Source organism: Ptychodera flava, chromosome 10, assembly GCF_041260155.1.
Source record: "Ptychodera flava strain L36383 chromosome 10, AS_Pfla_20210202, whole genome shotgun sequence".
NCBI classification, from domain to species: Eukaryota; Metazoa; Hemichordata; class Enteropneusta; family Ptychoderidae; genus Ptychodera; species Ptychodera flava.
The window spans coordinates 43098483-43116334 of NC_091937.1; the positions used below are offsets into that span (position 1 = coordinate 43098483).

At 37.8% G+C, this 17852-nt stretch overlaps 1 protein-coding gene across 1 annotated transcript in view; it reads right to left on the reverse strand.

Annotated features, from left to right (window-relative positions):
- Positions 1–2945: 2945 nt before the first annotated feature.
- The window catches only part of LOC139141677 (ralBP1-associated Eps domain-containing protein 1-like), a 95412-nt gene continuing 80505 nt past the window's right edge, over positions 2946–17852 (reverse strand). The window contains exons 15-23 of the mRNA XM_070711262.1: positions 16749–16899; positions 15395–15415; positions 12968–13182; positions 8361–8428; positions 7562–7771; positions 6657–6711; positions 6291–6355; positions 4790–4917; positions 2946–4344 (exon numbers count right to left, since the gene is read on the reverse strand). Of these exons, the coding sequence (XP_070567363.1) occupies positions 4170–4344; positions 4790–4917; positions 6291–6355; positions 6657–6711; positions 7562–7771; positions 8361–8428; positions 12968–13182; positions 15395–15415; positions 16749–16899 (1088 nt within the window). The 3' untranslated portion in view covers positions 2946–4169. The remainder of the gene's footprint in view (positions 4345–4789; positions 4918–6290; positions 6356–6656; positions 6712–7561; positions 7772–8360; positions 8429–12967; positions 13183–15394; positions 15416–16748; positions 16900–17852) is intronic.

Sequence of the window (17852 nt, forward strand, 5' to 3'; positions counted from 1 at the left end):
AAAATGGAAGAGGAATGATACAAGGTCAATGACCCTAAAGGTCCAAGTATCTCCTGTCACGGAAAAAAGATCAAAAACTCAAAACTGAAGGTTTGACAACTTGTCATCTCTCACAATGAGAGGAATACTCATCAAAATGGCAGTGGTGGGAACATATTTCATGAGCTGCTTCAAAAAAGTGACATTTTCTAGAAAATACATGTTATTGATGCATCCATATCAAAGCTGGATAAAGAACTGGTTCTAGGACAGTCACCCCCTGGGCATGTAATCAGCTAATGTTAGCCCCATAGTGAACCATGGCCCTGACTGGAAAGTGGGAAGTATCTGGATTACAGATGTCCAGGGGGTGACTATCTTCACACTGTATGAGGCATCAGGGGTAGCTGGTGACATCTTGGACAGTTTCTCCTGTACATTCACAAAATGGATGTTTGAATCTTACGTTACCCTAACCTAGGTGGATGGAAAATATCTATGTATTAATTGTCCATGGGTAACCATCCTGATATCCATCAAACATGCTGTAGTTCAAGTAGAACAAGAAACCATGATAGATAAACTGAACAAATATTACTATGAAAGATTTTGGTAATGATAGCTGTAAGGTACAATGCGCCTCAGGGTCAGATTTTGTGAATACTTTTCAGATCTACCACTTGTGGGGGCTCATTTTAAAGCTCTTGGTGCAAGAAAAATTTTTGTCATCCTAGTTTTTCAAAAATCAAAAATTGATGTTTCCCCATAGAATCAACACAGTGGCCATATTTCTATTATTGGTAAATGTTAGATAGTTTGTTTCTCTCGTACCACCGTGACCCTGACTTTTATTGTTGATTTGGTAAGAGAATGGCGAAAAGTTTCACTGAGGAAAGTTTGAGCAAAAGTTTCAGTCTTTCACATTTGTGGCAAGTACTGCCCTACAAGCAATGTGTCATGAACATGAACACAATTTCAAAGTAAGATTTGCAGCTCTCCAAAGTAAACCCATCCTGGCTATGACAAGGCTTGCTTATGTTTAGTTTTGCAATGTTAAATCACCTGGCATTTCACCCTTGCAGTGCATGAATGTAACATACGCACTCATTGTGTTTCTGCTAACAATACAACCGACCACAATGGCTCTGTCATGTGTAAAAACCAATCACAACACTTGTTAGATGTGGTCTGCCTCATGCTCTTGACATGATGAAATTACTTTCTGAGAAACATGAAATCGCCCAGGTGACTTTTTCTAATGCTTCTGTAGAAATGAAAAGGCAAGCTTGGAAAAACTCACAGACTTCTATAACTCTACATTCTTAAGAAATGCTGAACACCATTTCATTAAGTGAATAAATCTACTTAAGTTACAAATTTCATGTAAATTACAATTTTAATAGAGGTCTGTGCGTTAAATTCATTGATGAATAATACATGACATTGTTTGATATAAAGCTGTGTAAAACAAGTACCTGACATCCTACTCATAATTGTGATAACTGTAACATTTGGACCCCGATGTTACTTTGTACAAGTCCAAATTAACCATGGCAAATGCTTGGGTTAAACCAAATTGAGATTGTGAAGAGGTTGAAATTAACAATTATCTATCCCTCTGAAAATCAAATATTCGGACAAAAATATTCTACTTGTGTTTTGTTCTGAGAAGAAGGCTGATATATCTGATCACTTAGGAGCAATAATATGACCAAGATTTCATTGGCATGTTACTAAGATTTATCTAAGACTTTCTTCAGATTCGGCCAGCCCCTGATTCACTGGACAGCTAATGCTGTTATCTACATTAGTGCGCCCTCAATGGTCTCTCTACACCAGACAAAAGTATAGGAAGCCAAACCAGGCCATGTCAGCTCGCTGAACCAGTCACACTGAGCTCAAAAATGCAAGCCGGAGAGGGCTACACTGCATAGCTGTGAGAGAGGCTGTGAAAGAATCAAAAGGGTTGTCTTGGTAAATCAAAGCAATAATGCCAAGGGACTGTGGAACTGTCATCAAATTTTCCTGTTTCCATATTCTTCCTTAAAGCAAAAGCACCATCTCTCTTTACTGTGGTTCAACCCTTTTGCCTTGGCATATATGGATATTCACTGAAAACCAAATAGAACTTATCAGAACCAGTAAACCCCTTCGTTGATTCCATGAAACGCTGCATGCAACTGAATAGTGGGCAAATACAATATACATAAAGCAACGGTTCGAGAATTCTGTGAAGTGTGATACATAGTTTCCAAGTTGGAGAGTAGATTTTTATACTACAGCAAGTATAGTATGATCTATAATCTATCAACTTTGTGAAAAGGGCTAATGATGGAGTGTCATGCAACATAATATACTGCATTAGTTGTAGTGGCTGCCAATTATAGCAAAATTTCAGCAGACAAACCACTATATACTGTATTTCAAGCACTCTGTGGCAGCTTGCTTTATTCTTTGACACATGATTTGACTTCCAAGCTGCGGCCTCTCCCAATCAACTATACAATAAGTTTTACCCAGTATTTCATTGCTTGATCATTAGGATGCCTATCTGACAGGCGTTTAATTCACTTTATTGGACAATCAAGACAATTATTGGTAACTGACGTTTCCTATTTCATTGCAACTTATTCAAGCAGATTTCAAGAGTTTTAAATCTCAGGAATCAAGTTTGTTTCAGTGAATAGAGGATTATTACAGAGACGCTGCTGTGTTTTTTTTCTTATACTGAAGTGTAGAGTCTAAATTTCTTGCAAGACATATCTCACATATCCACGACTGACTAGAGAAATTAATGGACAATCAACGATTTTTGGTAGAATGCGCCTCGGGGACAGATATTCTGATTAGGCCAAAAAAAATAAATTGTGCTGTTCCGATAACATGGTTTTCAAAAATAGGAAGGTAGGTCGGCAGGGATTTTTTTTCCAAAATATTTTTATTTTTAAATATGCATTTTTCAGGGGTTCAGAGGGATCAAACACTGGCCACATTTCCAGAAAAAGGTATCATACATATAAATGGAATAAAAACAAAAAGACATTCTCGTTCAAGCAAAATGCCAGGTAATGATCACATGATTTTACTGGTTTTTTCTTTCTTGTTTTACTTCCGTGTTTATGTAGCTCTAAAAAGTTTCGGGTCGGCAGGCAAAAAATAGGGTAGGTCGGGTTATCGGAACAGCACAATTTTTCTTTGGCCTTACCAAATTTTTACAACATCTCATCAGTATGCTGCTCATATTGACTCACTTTGAAGACTGTTGAAAAAAAATCAGTTTTGCACCATCTTACTTTTTTTGTGAAAATCTAAAATTTAATTAGCTAACATTGGGATTGCAGCCAATATGAATTTTGAATAACGATAAATTTTACGAAAATTTTTTTCTCCTGTACAAAAATTTGCAAAGTGACTCCAGATGTTTATTTTTCGCCTTTAAAAGAAAACAGTTTCAAGTTTCCTTGAGGAAAATTTAGGCATGAGTTTCAGACTTTGAGTTCAGAGGTGCAAGCTACGTTAACATTATTTTTTAGTTATTTTGTAGGCACAGAGATTGAAAGTGGTTTATACAACGCTTCATTACATGCCCTTGTGTTAAATATGACATTGGAGGAATTGACACTGACACATTACAATGATGACTGCTTTCTTCCAGAGCTATTATTATTCTACCAGACTATTAGACAGAAAGAGCCATTGCTCGAGGGGGGTGTAAAGAGCGCCCTCAAGCACCAGATCTGTCAGTCTACCAGACTATGAGCTGAACATTTCTCTCACAGAGAACTCAAATGCTGAGCACTTGTCCATATGGCAGACCTACCATTGTCATTGTCCTCTGTTCCCTAACAATCAACGCCACCATGAACGTAGCAAAATTTTGCTCATACCACAGCTGTCTGCTTTTAACAAAGAGAAGCTATGACAGTTAGAGGCACCCACAGCCACTCATAAAAGGAAAACACCTTTCCATTCTTGCCAGGTATAGAGAAAGAATAGGCATTTTAACTTTGAAGAGAATACATATCACAAGGGAAGCAATAGGTGAATATTAGACTGGAAGATCGCTCGAGGCAGTCCCTTCTTCTGTAAAGAGTACGCAAGCGTGGGAGCACCCTCGTGCAACCTGACCAACTTTCCAGTCAAGGTGAGTATAATAATGCTGGCTTTGGTGAGAATGGATGTGGTAAAACTTAGTGTTTGAACGGTTTGAGGTGTTCAAGTTGTAATTCCAATGCTACACGCTCCTCCATGATCTGTTTCAGTTCTTGCTGCAGCTCATTGCTGATGCGGTTTAGCGTTGTGTTTCTGTCTTTCGCATCTCGTATTGACGCCTGTATTGTCTTCTTGTCACGTGGTCCAGCTGGCCTGGAATGGCACAGAAAAACAGGGTAAAGAGTGGTTTTCATAAATTAAGATAGATAGATAGATATTTATTATTTAAGATAAATGCAGCACGGCATTCAGATCAAGAAATGGCAATTAAAAGTAATTTCTACCAGTTGGGCTTTAAATCTTTTTTGACTTCACATTCTCATCATTCTGCCTCTTTGAGTGTTTGTGTTGTGCTTGTTTTATCAAACACTTGGCAAAAATGAAAATGACCCCAACAATTTCTGGGTAACCTGTCTAAAATAATGATATTCAAAGAAGAAGGAAGCAAAAAAATGTTTCATTACATTTTCATCAAAGCCTTGAAAATGACATAATTTTTGCAAACAAACCGGAAGGTGCTAAAAGTTCATTTTCGGAAATTTTCATAGCGGTGAAAATCTGTGCTGACATGAAAAGAAAGTTAACATGATACACATACTGGGTGACAGGTACTGGTGGTGCAGACGCATGTCTCTTCCTTTCTTTTGTAAAATCTTCTTTACTTTCTGATTGCAACTCGTCCCCTGATAGGTGGCGCCCTTTATTAAGTGATGGCGGTGAGGGAGCCTGTGATAGGATACAAAAAGATGTCATCTGTCAAAATACTGGTCATAATATTGCTGTTCCCTTCAGTTTCAAAGACTCTGGCCTGGAAATACCTTCAAAATTCTGTAAACTGAGAAAGCTGACAAAATATCTGCCAGGAAGCCATATTGAATTGTGTTCCAAAGCAACTGATGCCTGTACCAAGGATATTTCCATCAGGATATGCTGGCATTGTACAAAATCAGTCATAGAAACATGCTAGAGGCTAAGAGCACAGTGGAATATGAATCAAGTCTATGTATGTACCATCCTAGATGCATACTCTATGGTAACAGTGACAAACATTACAAACTAACCCGACCATCAGACATGCATATCACATAAAGGGTAATTGAGCATTCATTTGCGATGGTCTAAGGAAAGGCTCTGGTACTAGTGACTTAACCCTTTGAACCTGGCTCAGTAAAAAATATTTGTATGATGTCATAGGTCACCAGGGGGTCAGAGTGCAAAGGGTTAATATGTGGCTTCTGGTCAGCAGATATTCATCATATATGTTATCAGTTTTATGTTGTCTCTCTGTACCTATCATTTCACTTGACCAGTTTTATTTTGTATTGTTGTCCTTGGTCATTTTTATATTGTTGTTTGTTTTTTGACTTGCTTTTAAAGATTACTTTTGCTTTTTATGTATGATTTTAGTAAACTCTTTGCCTTTGTTATTTATTCACTTTATTTTTAATTTTTTTTTTCAAGTCATGTAATCCCCGTCAATCTGACCAATAGGTCACCATAGGGTGAAAAATAAACCATTATTATTATTATTATTATTATTATTATTATTATTATTATCATATCATTCAGCAAACTGATGTGTATGTGTAAGTCACAGAGTGCTGACCTGATATTATACTTGGAAGGTGATTCAGACACAATGAAGCAAAGGCTCAAAGTATGTGAAATTAAATATATAGTAACAAGGCTGCCTACAGCCATTAATTGGCTTACATAAAAAACCACATCATAAATTAGTGATGTTCATCATATACAGCATATGGCCTCTGTTGACAAGAACTCAGTTCTGCAGTAGCAAATCTGCATCACAGCAATGGATGCAATTCCATGATCAAGATTACATTGGAAATTCAACATGTCACTATATCATGCATGTACAGTATAATATTGGCCACAACCACACTGTTCCCATAATCCATGACGTAATGAAATCTCAGTGAAAGGGGAAAAATACAAAACTTGGAGCAAAATACCAAAATGACGTATATACATGTAGTGATGATACTGCCTCTTTCAAACTCTATCTGCTCAACACATGACAGGCAGCGACCTGAACAGTCTGGCAAATCTTTCTCAGAATTGTTTTCACTGTAACTTACCCTTCTCTTGGTTGACTGTGCTTTCACCTCTGGGCTGCCTTCTTCCGACTTTTCAGTGCTGCCCTCTGAAAAATGATACACATTTGATTTCTTATAACACTGAAACTTCTATGCTTTGATTTGCAAATCTCAATGAATGCAGTGGTGAGTAAATCCATTCAATTTTCTGTCGTCTGAGGACCAGTATCCAGGTGTTTTTGATAGTCCTCAAGGCTAGTTTGTAAATTTGGCAGTCAAAAAGCCCAGTATGAAAATATGGTGGTCTGCAAGCCAGGTATTAAAGTTTGGTAGTCTGCATATACAATCTTGATCACAATTTGTTTTAAATTTAGATAGCTGTGATTCCTGCTTTAAATTTCTACTTACTTGCAGGTTCAGAAGGCCTGGGTGGCGGCGCTAATTTACAATCTTCTATCGATCTCTGGGGAAATAAAGCGCATGTATTGACTACAGGTCTCAATCATTACATTGCATTTACAAATATCATAGTTATTTTGAGTAAAGATCAAAACCCCTCCATACCACTCTTGTGTATATTTGTACACAGCACCACAAAGATTGTTACTGCGAAAAAGACATACCATTAGAACCATGAAGACAAATTGTCAGTTTTTTCAAGGTCAAAGGTTCTAGTTCATGGGTCATACTGTACACAAACATTAATCAATGATACTTGGCTCACATTTAATTAGAAGTTGCAGGCCCGAGTGAGTGTATGTATGACATTTGATAGCTTCTATGAGCCTTAGCTTGTAATATTCATAATGTCAAGAGCATTTGAACACATTTTGATGCATAGTCCATCAAATACCAACATGGTGAAATATGTAATGGTTGGCAACTGTTGCAATGGACATACACTTATACAACACCATGCAGCCTAGTATATCAAAATTAGTGATTCAATCTACCATACCAAGGTAAAGATATTGATATTATTTGGAATTAATGTGAACAATATTCTGGTAATTCATCAAGCAGTTATATTTATTTAAGAAACAAATTATTATTGGCTTGGAGGTCTATGGTTGTGTTTCTATACAAAGCATCACCAACATGTAAAATTCTGACTAGCAGTGATTGAGAAATTTTACAAGTATACATATACCAAATGTGAGCTAAACAGCTGGGACTTCCAGGATGGGTGTGTACGGAATATATCAATCTCTAATATCATTCTTGCATTTCAATAAGCTTACAGATATATGAGCATACATTTTGGAACAACTTATAAATAGTAAAGATGTTTCTAACTGCATCAAAGTACTTACAACTTTTTTATAATCAAGAGATAATGTTCGTCTATGTGCTGTATCAGGTGATGGCCTTTGCCTTGATTTGGGCGAATCTGCAGTCATTTTTTCAAATTTGCTGAAATCTGCAAAATCTTGAATTTCCGTGCCATCAGGCTGGTCACCCAGTGTTGCATCGGCTGGCAGGACTGGCTCACTCTGTTGAGTGATCAGTTGTGCTTTTCCACCCTGTGTAGACAGTGGAAGACAGATTAGAGAAACTACATGACAATCACCAAGGCCTCTTCGGCTAAAAGTCTCTATGAGAGCCCTGTTCAAACTTGATTCAAAAAATTTACTCAAGGTTTATTCAGAGGGACAGGTCACACAATGACCACAAAATGGAGGCACCCTGGCACACTGGTCAGGGTACTTGACTATGTATTGGAGGATGGCGAGTTCAAGACCCATTAGGTCCAGCGTAACAGACTCGCTGTCAGAGAGTGATGAGTTTGAGACTTTAACACAGTAATGTGCCCTTGAGCAAGGCACTTTACTACTCATTTCTTCATTTTTTAATGGGAAGTGTACTTCATCTTGTAAATGGGCATTTGCCTCTTGGATCATTGATTGATTTAAAACATCCAAAAAAGAATTCGAAAACAACATAATGCAAAATTTTCGGCCGATGGATATAGTCCGTTTATATTGACTAATTATAAGTTGATTTGCATTTCAAACAATGCTTATTAACACTCATTACTAAACAAATATCATTATTGTGGAAATTGAGCATTAGATGACACAAAAGCCTGGGTACATGCATCAAGGTACTTACTGTCTGCCCTCTGTCTGCCCTAGGGGGTACACTTGGCCTTGGTGGTACTGCTATCTTCTCTGTATTATCTACAAAGAAATCATTACGAAATGTCAGTATGAAGCACTCTGAAATATGATTCTCATCACTGTGTCATTCAAAACTATGCACAATCAGCAGATACCACCTGGTATGTGTGTTATAATTCATATGATATGACTGTAAATAATTATATGAATTCATGACATCCGTGATACACATATAGAAATTATATACACTCATGTATACATGCTTACCTTTATTTGTATGCATGCGCACACATGCCCCCCACACACACACACACACACACACACAGAGTGGAATACACTGTACTTGGACACACTTGGACAAATAATCCAATTCTGAATCAGTACACGGTCCCTCCACAAGGGGCTGTGATCAGTATTACCCCTTTTTTAACATTTTGCCACACTGCACATATTAATGAAACTCTGAAATATTAAAACGTGTCATTTGTTCTTATACTACGGACATGCCCACAGACACGTCATCATTTCTCACGATAAGGATGCATACCACTTCAATAAGTAAATTTCTCACTGTTTTCTATATGTCATTGTCTTATTGAATCCACCTGTCTGTACATTTCCCCCATTTATTGGAATCTTGAAATAGTTTTTCTATGTGATGATAGCATAATATGCATGTACACTCAAGCCTACCATTTCCCATCATCATATAACAAATACATTTACCATGGTTATTTCATGCTGAGGATGAATCTTAGTTGAAGAAAGCTCCTAGTCTACAGGCAAGAGCCATGAAACCTCATGCAATGTCTGACCACTGAATTTGCTTTTCTCGTGGTTTGTGTAAGTTTGAAATGGAAGTATTGTGAAGGTGTATGATAAAAACTATGGGCAGGACTAACAGACTAGGCTGGATGCAGTGACAGCATAATGATGCTGGTACTTTGATCCCCCATAGACTGGATACATCTGCCCATTTCTGCTCTATTGATGCTTCATCCTTCTTTGACAAATATGCTATTGAGAGTGAGCAAATCCCCAAGTTCATCACTGTTTACTGCCACTCACTCATTCCTGCTCAGACCAGAGTAATTGTCATTGCACTAGCTCAGCAGACAGTTGAATACTGGTGTGGATCTGTGATTATTGCAAAATGACTGAAGATTCACCAGATTTTTACCATAACTTCCGACGCATATCCCATTATTTTTTCTATTTTGTCATATTCAGTTTCTTGTCCTACTCCAAAATCATGTTCAAATATCAGTGTTCAACTTGTCAACAGTCTGAGCCAGTGTAATGTCCCATTTGTTGTTGATGACTGAATTTCAGTGCAGACTACAATTCATTTGTCAACAACGACATCACATAATGTATACAGTGTGTTATGTTTGTTGGGCAAGCACTTCACGTATCAACATCCTTTTTGGGTGAATGAAAAGAAACTGAACTTGTTTAGTACAACGAAAATAATCTAAAAATACCGTCAAGGACAGTGTGCTCATATTTGGTTTGAATTGGTCCATCAAGAAATATTTAAACCAGAAAAACAAGAATGACAAAAGTAAATAAGGTGTGAAACTTTAGGTACTGGAGGTCAACTTTAGGAACAGACTTAGCAGGGGAATGTTTCACCACAGTCCTTCATGGTTTCAGCAGGTCTATTAATATGTATCAGTTCATGAACAATGACAGGAAATGACTCCAAGTCAGTGAAGTAGCCTGTTTCAGTCACTGCCACCACTGAGGTATTTTGGACTATCAAAACTGACAAGTGAGGGACCAAGTGCGGGACACGTAAACTCCAATATACGGCACTGTGAGGGACATCCCGCACTGTGTAAAATATGGCACTCTGAGGGAAAGTCCCGCAGAGAGTCAAATACAGGATTCTGAGGAACTGGGCGCCCCCAACGACGTGAATGGGCCAATCATCAAGTACAAAGACACTGGCAGTACTCGCTTACGCCTTACTTCATGAATATTCAGCTGTATTTTACGAATATTCTATATTTCATTTTTAGCAAAATAATGAGAAGGAAATATAAATTTCTTTACAGCCCATTCTTCATGGGGTCCTGTCTGACGTGGCGCTTACATTGCCACCACTGTCATGGCGAGAAATGGTACAACATCAAATAAAGCATATCGTGCGTCGAAGTTGATCAAAACATGGACGTAAAAAAAGATGCCCATGATCGAAATGCTTGTAAAATCTGTCTGAAGACGCTTATGACATAGGTATAACCATGGTTTTATCCTTAGAAACAGTGAAAACGACTATATGCCCAGGGCAGTTACCGAACAGTAAATAGTAGGCTTCGTTTGTGTACGTTGCATGGTTGCAGGCAGACTCCATTTCTACGTTATTAGACTCACTGTGTTTTGATGATTTGTCCAGTATTTAATAGTATTAAGCGTAAACAGGCCCATAGGTGATGCTCTCTGGAACTCTGGCATACATTTCTTTACAATACTAGGCGTAAAATAACTTGGTCACCACTAACATTTCTGCGATGTAACCATGGCACTCGAAGACGTTCATTTGGTTGATAATCTGTAACATTGTTGTCGGGTTTCTTGGACGAGGTGTTGACGTGCACAGCGCCGAACCTAAAAATCATGGCAACACTGCCCATAGCCTACAGCCCCTACACGGACAAAGCGCAACTCTCTTCACCTATCATACACAACTTTCGATGAAATTTCACGTAGTACATGCAATTTCAGGGACCTGCAGCGCAATTTTCATCAAGCCCAATCTGCATGGGCCCGATCGTACTCAAACATCGTGATTTGTTACGTTCGATATCGTGATTTTGTGCTATTGCCATTCACATCGTTGGGGGCGCCCGTCCCGCAGAGTCTAATATTTGACTCTCTGCGGGACGTTCCCTCAGAGTCCCATATTTTACACAGTGCAGGACGTCCCTCAGAGTGCCGTATATTGCAGTTTGCGTGTCCCGCACTTGGTCCCTCACTTATCAGTTTTTGATACTCCGAAATACCTGCACCACTCCTACACATAATAGGTACAGTGCATACAAATAAGTTAGAGATTACAGAATCTCCAACTCAGATGTGTGGGCTGTTTCAGTTAATGCCACCACTCCTACACATTTGCAGGATTCCCCCTTTTTCTTACCTCATTTGCATATTTTGACACTGACATGTTCATTTGAACAACGTCACATCTCAACCCCTGGGTCTACCTGTACACCAAATACTGTGATGGTAGGTGCGGCGGTTTGGGAGCTTTTGCGTGTGACAGACATACATCCGCACATACATACATACATACATACAGACGCCACCGACTCACCATATAAGCTCTTTTTGGTATTTATATACATACCAATTATGAGCTAAAATTTTTCAAAGGTTATAACTATTGGATTTACCTTGATATAGACTAAGGAAGCCACCCCTCATTACGAAAATCTAGGGAATTATGATCTCTAATATGTACAATTTTGTTAAAAATACATCTCAGAACTCTCAACTGGAATTGGAAAGACAAAATATTGTCTATGTACACTCTGTGTCAGAATTCACACATTCATACTTTGTCATTGTCAAAACGTAACATACAGCAGGAAGAGCTTGTTGCAACATATTTAGAAATCAAAGAATGTAAACTATGGTATTACTGATGATGTACCATCACTGTGGAGACTTGTGCAAACTCAGTCCATGTGTGTGTGAGTAGATATCCCCTAAAAGCTCTATGACAATGGATGTCTATTGCTATCAGTGACCATGCATAATGAATGATTGACCTGTATCAAATGTCATCTCCATAGCAATGTGAGCTGGAACTGTCCCGACACTGTGATATGCAAAAGTCTATTCACACCAATGATTAGGTACACACAGGCAATGATGGCAGAGTTCCCAAATTTGAGAACAGATAGACCATAACATATATTCGTGTTGTTCTTCTTGTCTTAAATATCTCCACATCAGACCATGTAGGTAGTAGTTGTATTTGTTAGTACCGCACAGGTGAATTTTTTTGCATCTGGAGCAGAAAGGAACGCTACTTATGATAATAACCACAAAAGAACACCAAGCCCTCAAGTGAAATTTGCGCCCCTCTGGATCATGCAATTAGCTCTTCCCATACACCAGCAGATCATGGTCCCAACTCAATTTCTACATACTGGTATGTAAATAGGACCAGTGCATCTATGAATGGGATGAAACGGTTCAGGTAGAATGCGCCTCGGGGACAGATATTCTAACTCTCAAACTTTAACAATATTCTATTGGCCTACCACTTGGGCTCATTGAAAATTGGTAAATGTTTCCCCATTGAGATAACACAGGGATGGCGGCCATTTTGAATTTCAAATATCAGTAAATATTGAGTAACTCGTTTCTCTAGTACCAAACTTTGCACAGTGACCCCTGAATTTTGTTCTTGATTTGGTAAGAATGGTTGAAAGTTTGCCTGTGGAAAATTTGAGGGGAAGTTTCAAGTCTTTCATTTTTGAGGCACAAACTACCTTAAAACCAATTGTGTACTGCACTGTATATTCCAAATGAAAAGCTTATTTATTTTGGGTTGAATTTTCTTCCCATTTCTTGTTCTCTTACCAGGAATGCTATCCCCTCCTTGCAAAGACAGCTTGCTAAGATCTAGGGAGGAAGACCTGGCATGAGTTAGCCTCCTCGGAGGGGGCAGAGGAGGAGGAGGGGGCTCCAGCTTCTTGGTGGGCGCCTGTTTCGATTCCTGCTTTTCAGAAGTGTGCACTTCAGCCGGCGCTCCTGCTTGTCTGCGCATTGCCATGGTAGCGGTGCTAGAGTACGATCTGTGTGGCGTTGGTAACGGGGAAAAAAACGAACCCATGAACAACACAAGACAGAACAACAACGGGAGACAAAGACGGGTGATAATTCTTTGGATTAAATTGAATTTTTTTTCTCTGCATGCAACTTTTCATGCATTGTGTTAATTAGCTCATTCAGAAAGATTATAGCATTCTTGGAAAAATCGACATGACAGGAAATAGGAGGACAGACAAGCTTTGCAAACAGCTTGAACGTTGGATCAACAAGTTAGTGGAACTGTACCTAATTGCTAAGTGCACAGACTACAAATCTGAATTTTTTTTTGTCAGAGCAAAAGTACAAATAAAATACCAATTCCAAAAAGTAGTAACTTTCAAACCTGCATCACAGACTCAGAATGAAGTTCTCATTTTATTGTTCAAAGCAAATGAACAGTTTGAGAATAATGTTTTCAAATTAAAAGAAAGTAATGGCCTTTGGGTCAATACTGAAGATTACTTCAATCTTGTAATAGCACTATAATTGTAACATTTTTGTCGGCAGTTTGCTCGGAATAAGTTTTTTCATATCTGCTTCTGTGGTTAGAATTGGTTTGGTTCTGATATAATTGGACACAGTTCCTATTGGTTGAATATCTGATAAAATTTCACTGCTGATTTCCATGGTGATGTGCTAATTGGATATGCAGGGAGGCAAATTAATGGGGATCAATAAAATAATATGCAGTGCTTGGGGAAAACATGGAACACATGATCAGGGACGATTCAATATGTTGATGGAGTAGATGGGTTGGATGAATGTTACATGCATTTTGCAAAGGGGATGAAGGTGAGACATTTCCAATGGGGTTTTCCTTTTTTGCAGGAACCTTTGAAAGTAATCTAACCCTTTAACCACAAACATAATGGTATGAACCTTTGTACTGACAAGTAGGGTTTGACCTAAATGTGAGGTCATGGAGGTGTAACCCATCAATGTTCAAATCATCACTCAATGGCTTCTTGCAAAATTTTGAATTGAATAATTGTGGAAGGTGAGACTAGCAACCTTTGAAGTTTCGTTTACCGATGGTTTGCTCAGTATGAGAAGTCTGGAAGTTGCAACATTTATTTCAGGAGGACCATGCAATTTATTCTAATGTGGAACTCCAGAACTTTCAGATAATCTCTCTTCAATTTGCTCTAGACTTAAGCAGGGAATTCTTATAGATTTCACTATTGCTGGACAAATTCAAAAGGTTACTACTTTTTGGGTTTTGGAATGATGCATTGGCAAGATTGTAGAATACTGGGCCCATACAGAGCTGTGGTACCATTTGACATTATCTTAGGGGGCATGTTTGTATATATTTGCCATTAAAGGTACCCTCAGGCAAGCATGGATTTCTACATTGAGAAGGGATGTAACCCAGTGTTCTAACATGCATCCGAATAATACCACAGCCAATCTGTACAATTGAACATTATCTTAGGGGGCATGTTTGTATACATTTGCCATTAAAGGCACCCTCAGACGAGCATGGATTCCTACATTGAGAAGGCATGTAACCCAGAGTTCTTATATGCATCTGCAGAATACCAGATCCATCGTATCCATGATAAATGGGATTGTGTTAGGGTGTCTTCTGTGACACATACATCACAGAGTACACCCTAGGTTAACATAGAATTGTAAATCCAGTATTCTCAGTCTTGCCATTGCAATTACATATTGATAAACATAGAAAACTATGTTATAGCAAAGCTATTGTAGAGTTGCTTAAGTCCAGTAAATATGAAAGATTTAAAATGTTTTCTCATGCTTTGCCCTGGCGAATTCATCAAAAATCATACGACAATAGTAAAAACATATATTTTTAAAGCCCATAAATCATATCAGTATTTCAAATTCAAATGGTTGTAAAACTTTGTTTGTGTTTCTTGTGGAAACTGACTTATGTACTTCCAAATGACAGTAAAGCATGGAAAAACTTGGATATCTTTCATTTTACTGAAAATCCATCCACCTCAAAACTCATGTAGCTGTCTCCTACGTTTGTCCTGTTATAACTTACTATTTGATGACAAAATAGACATTTCCGTCAATATAAAGATGACTAATAACAGACAAGTGGTGAGTTGCAGCTACTTAGAGCTTACAGGTAGATAAATTTACACAGAAAATAAAACAAAAAAAGCAAAAGATAAGAAAAAAGAGAGCAAATACATAACACAAGAACAAAAACCCATATACCTAAGCAAATTTTCATCCATGCTGTATTGCAAAAAAAATATAAAAATTTAAAATTAAAATTAAAAAACACTATTTTACTTTACAAAGCAAAAAGTTTACTTGAAATTTAAACTTGAAAGGAGAAATTAACGCAGAAGTTTTCTGCTTGAAGGAGTTCTGCTAGGAGTACCAGAGCATTTTTCAGCTGGTGGCCACGTTGACTTTATCTGCATCTTTTACATTTCCATGCAAAAATTGAAGCATTTCAAAGGATAGCATTTGTAGAAAACTGTTTGAAAGTGATAGACTTGCTTATGGAAGAAGAAGACAGATTTCTAACTGACGAGAAAGTTTATCAAAGTCAAATTTACAATTTACAAAAAATTATCAAATATTTAATTTCAACAATTTGTTCAAATTTTGCATGACTGATGCCATTGAAGCTGTTGCCTTGCCGAAAGTGTTAATCTTTGGAAGGTGTTTTTTCTAGCTCTATAAGAGTTTTCATGCATTTGATAAGGGTAGGTGTATTGTTTTGAAGAAAGAAAGTAGGACTGTGCAGATTTACCAAGAATTCTGTTAGATCTACATTGCAGTACATATTTATTTGGTAACTGCAAAGTTGCATATATCCATATATGGCATGTTAGATCTATATCACAGTACATGACATAGTTATTTTGTAACTGCAAATTTGCATATATCCATATATGGCATGTTAGATCCACATTGCTGTTGCACAGGTACTCGGTTGCTACAAATTTGCACCAGTATGTTTGTATTTGGTAAAGAGGTTTGTCAGCTTTGTTTACTTTTGTGACATCCCTTTACTGTTTTGGGGATGCACTGTTTGAAATCCTTGACTAAAAATCCATGATGGGCTACTATACTGTAAATATAAATGACCAAAGTTCAATTTGCCTGTTGACTCATCTTTCACAGAGGTATGATCAGGTAGGTTTTGTAATTCAACTTGATTAGTTGTGATATCCAACATTTACAAGTCATTCAAGTAATCAGGTGAATTGCTACTATGTAAGCAATTCTGTTGTGTACTGTATACTTTGTGACAAATCAACGATTTCAGAGCATTTTTCAAAGTTTTCCAAAGTTTGACAGACCAAAAATAAGTGTATTAGACAGTTGGCAAGGAGTCAGCTGAGACTTTAGAAATAGTTGGTTGACACTTGTTATTGCAAATACTTTTTTTACATATTTTGCTTTAAAGATTTTGATAAGGCAAGATAGAGAAACAACAGCTTCAGCACCATCAGTCGTACACCTTGTGAACATTTAGTGTTTACTTTGATAAATTTTACATTTTGAAAAAATAAAATTATCAGAATAGTTTTTATTTCATTTTTGTCGTTGTTACCTGGGTCTGGACCTCAACAATGCATGAGCATGGGAGGGTTTCACTGAACTAGGAGCAGAGGGCTGGGATGGAGGCGGCGGTGGCGCTATGATGTGTGTTTGTGCTGACGATGACGACGGAGCCGTCTGATGATTATTCACGGCTTTACCAGCTGTAGAGAAGTGTTAACAACATGTAATACATTGTAGTTAATTTTTAAATTACCAAACAGATAAAAACAGTTGTACCCCTCACCTTCCCTCCTTAGTAATGGGATAGTCCAATAGGAGTCTGTGGCTATACCTGTACCACAGTCACCCAACTTTATTACTAGTATTTTTTGATATGTTAGAATGCGCCTGCTATTCCATTGCCATTGTATTTAATGCATAGCCCTTTCAGGTCTGAACCCTACGAGTTTGCATGTTATCAGACAGTCAGGCCTGGAAGGGTTCATAACCAATGATGTTATTGTTCTTTGGTTACACTGTGAATACATTCTCCAGACACAAAATTTAGTGCTGTTACCATTTGATAATACATATAAATATGCACTTGCAGTGCCTGTATTCAATGTTGTAAAGTCACCAAGAAAATTTACTGGTTTGTAAAAGGGAACACATTTCCTTGCCACTTGTTTTCTCAGCAAGAAAATGTGACTGGAATTTTTTTTCTTTCTGGCAAAAACCTTTATGCAACATAGAGCATCTCTAACCCAATGTGATGGACATCTCAAACTTATGAGATAAGTAGAGAGCCCCCTCGAACGAAGGATCTTTCAGTCTACGTCATACTTCGTGATCAGATAAACTATCCTCTCCTTTAAAAACCTTGTATACCTCTCTGGAAATGGATTGATCCATTTCACCGTAGCTTTTTCATTGATTCAAACATGAGTGCTGGTGAGTTAAAAAGTTTCCTCTGAAACCCATGCTGGTTGCCCAAGATACAGTCCCAATGAAACATTTATAACCACAACGTATACATTATAAATGACATCAACTTTGATAATAAACACAAAGGAGAAAGAAAAGACCTGGTTTGAGTGTATCGCAGATGACGAAGACGCCTTATTTTCCTTCTCTTTCTCTTCCATGCTTGGAACCCCTTCATCACTGAGCCGTA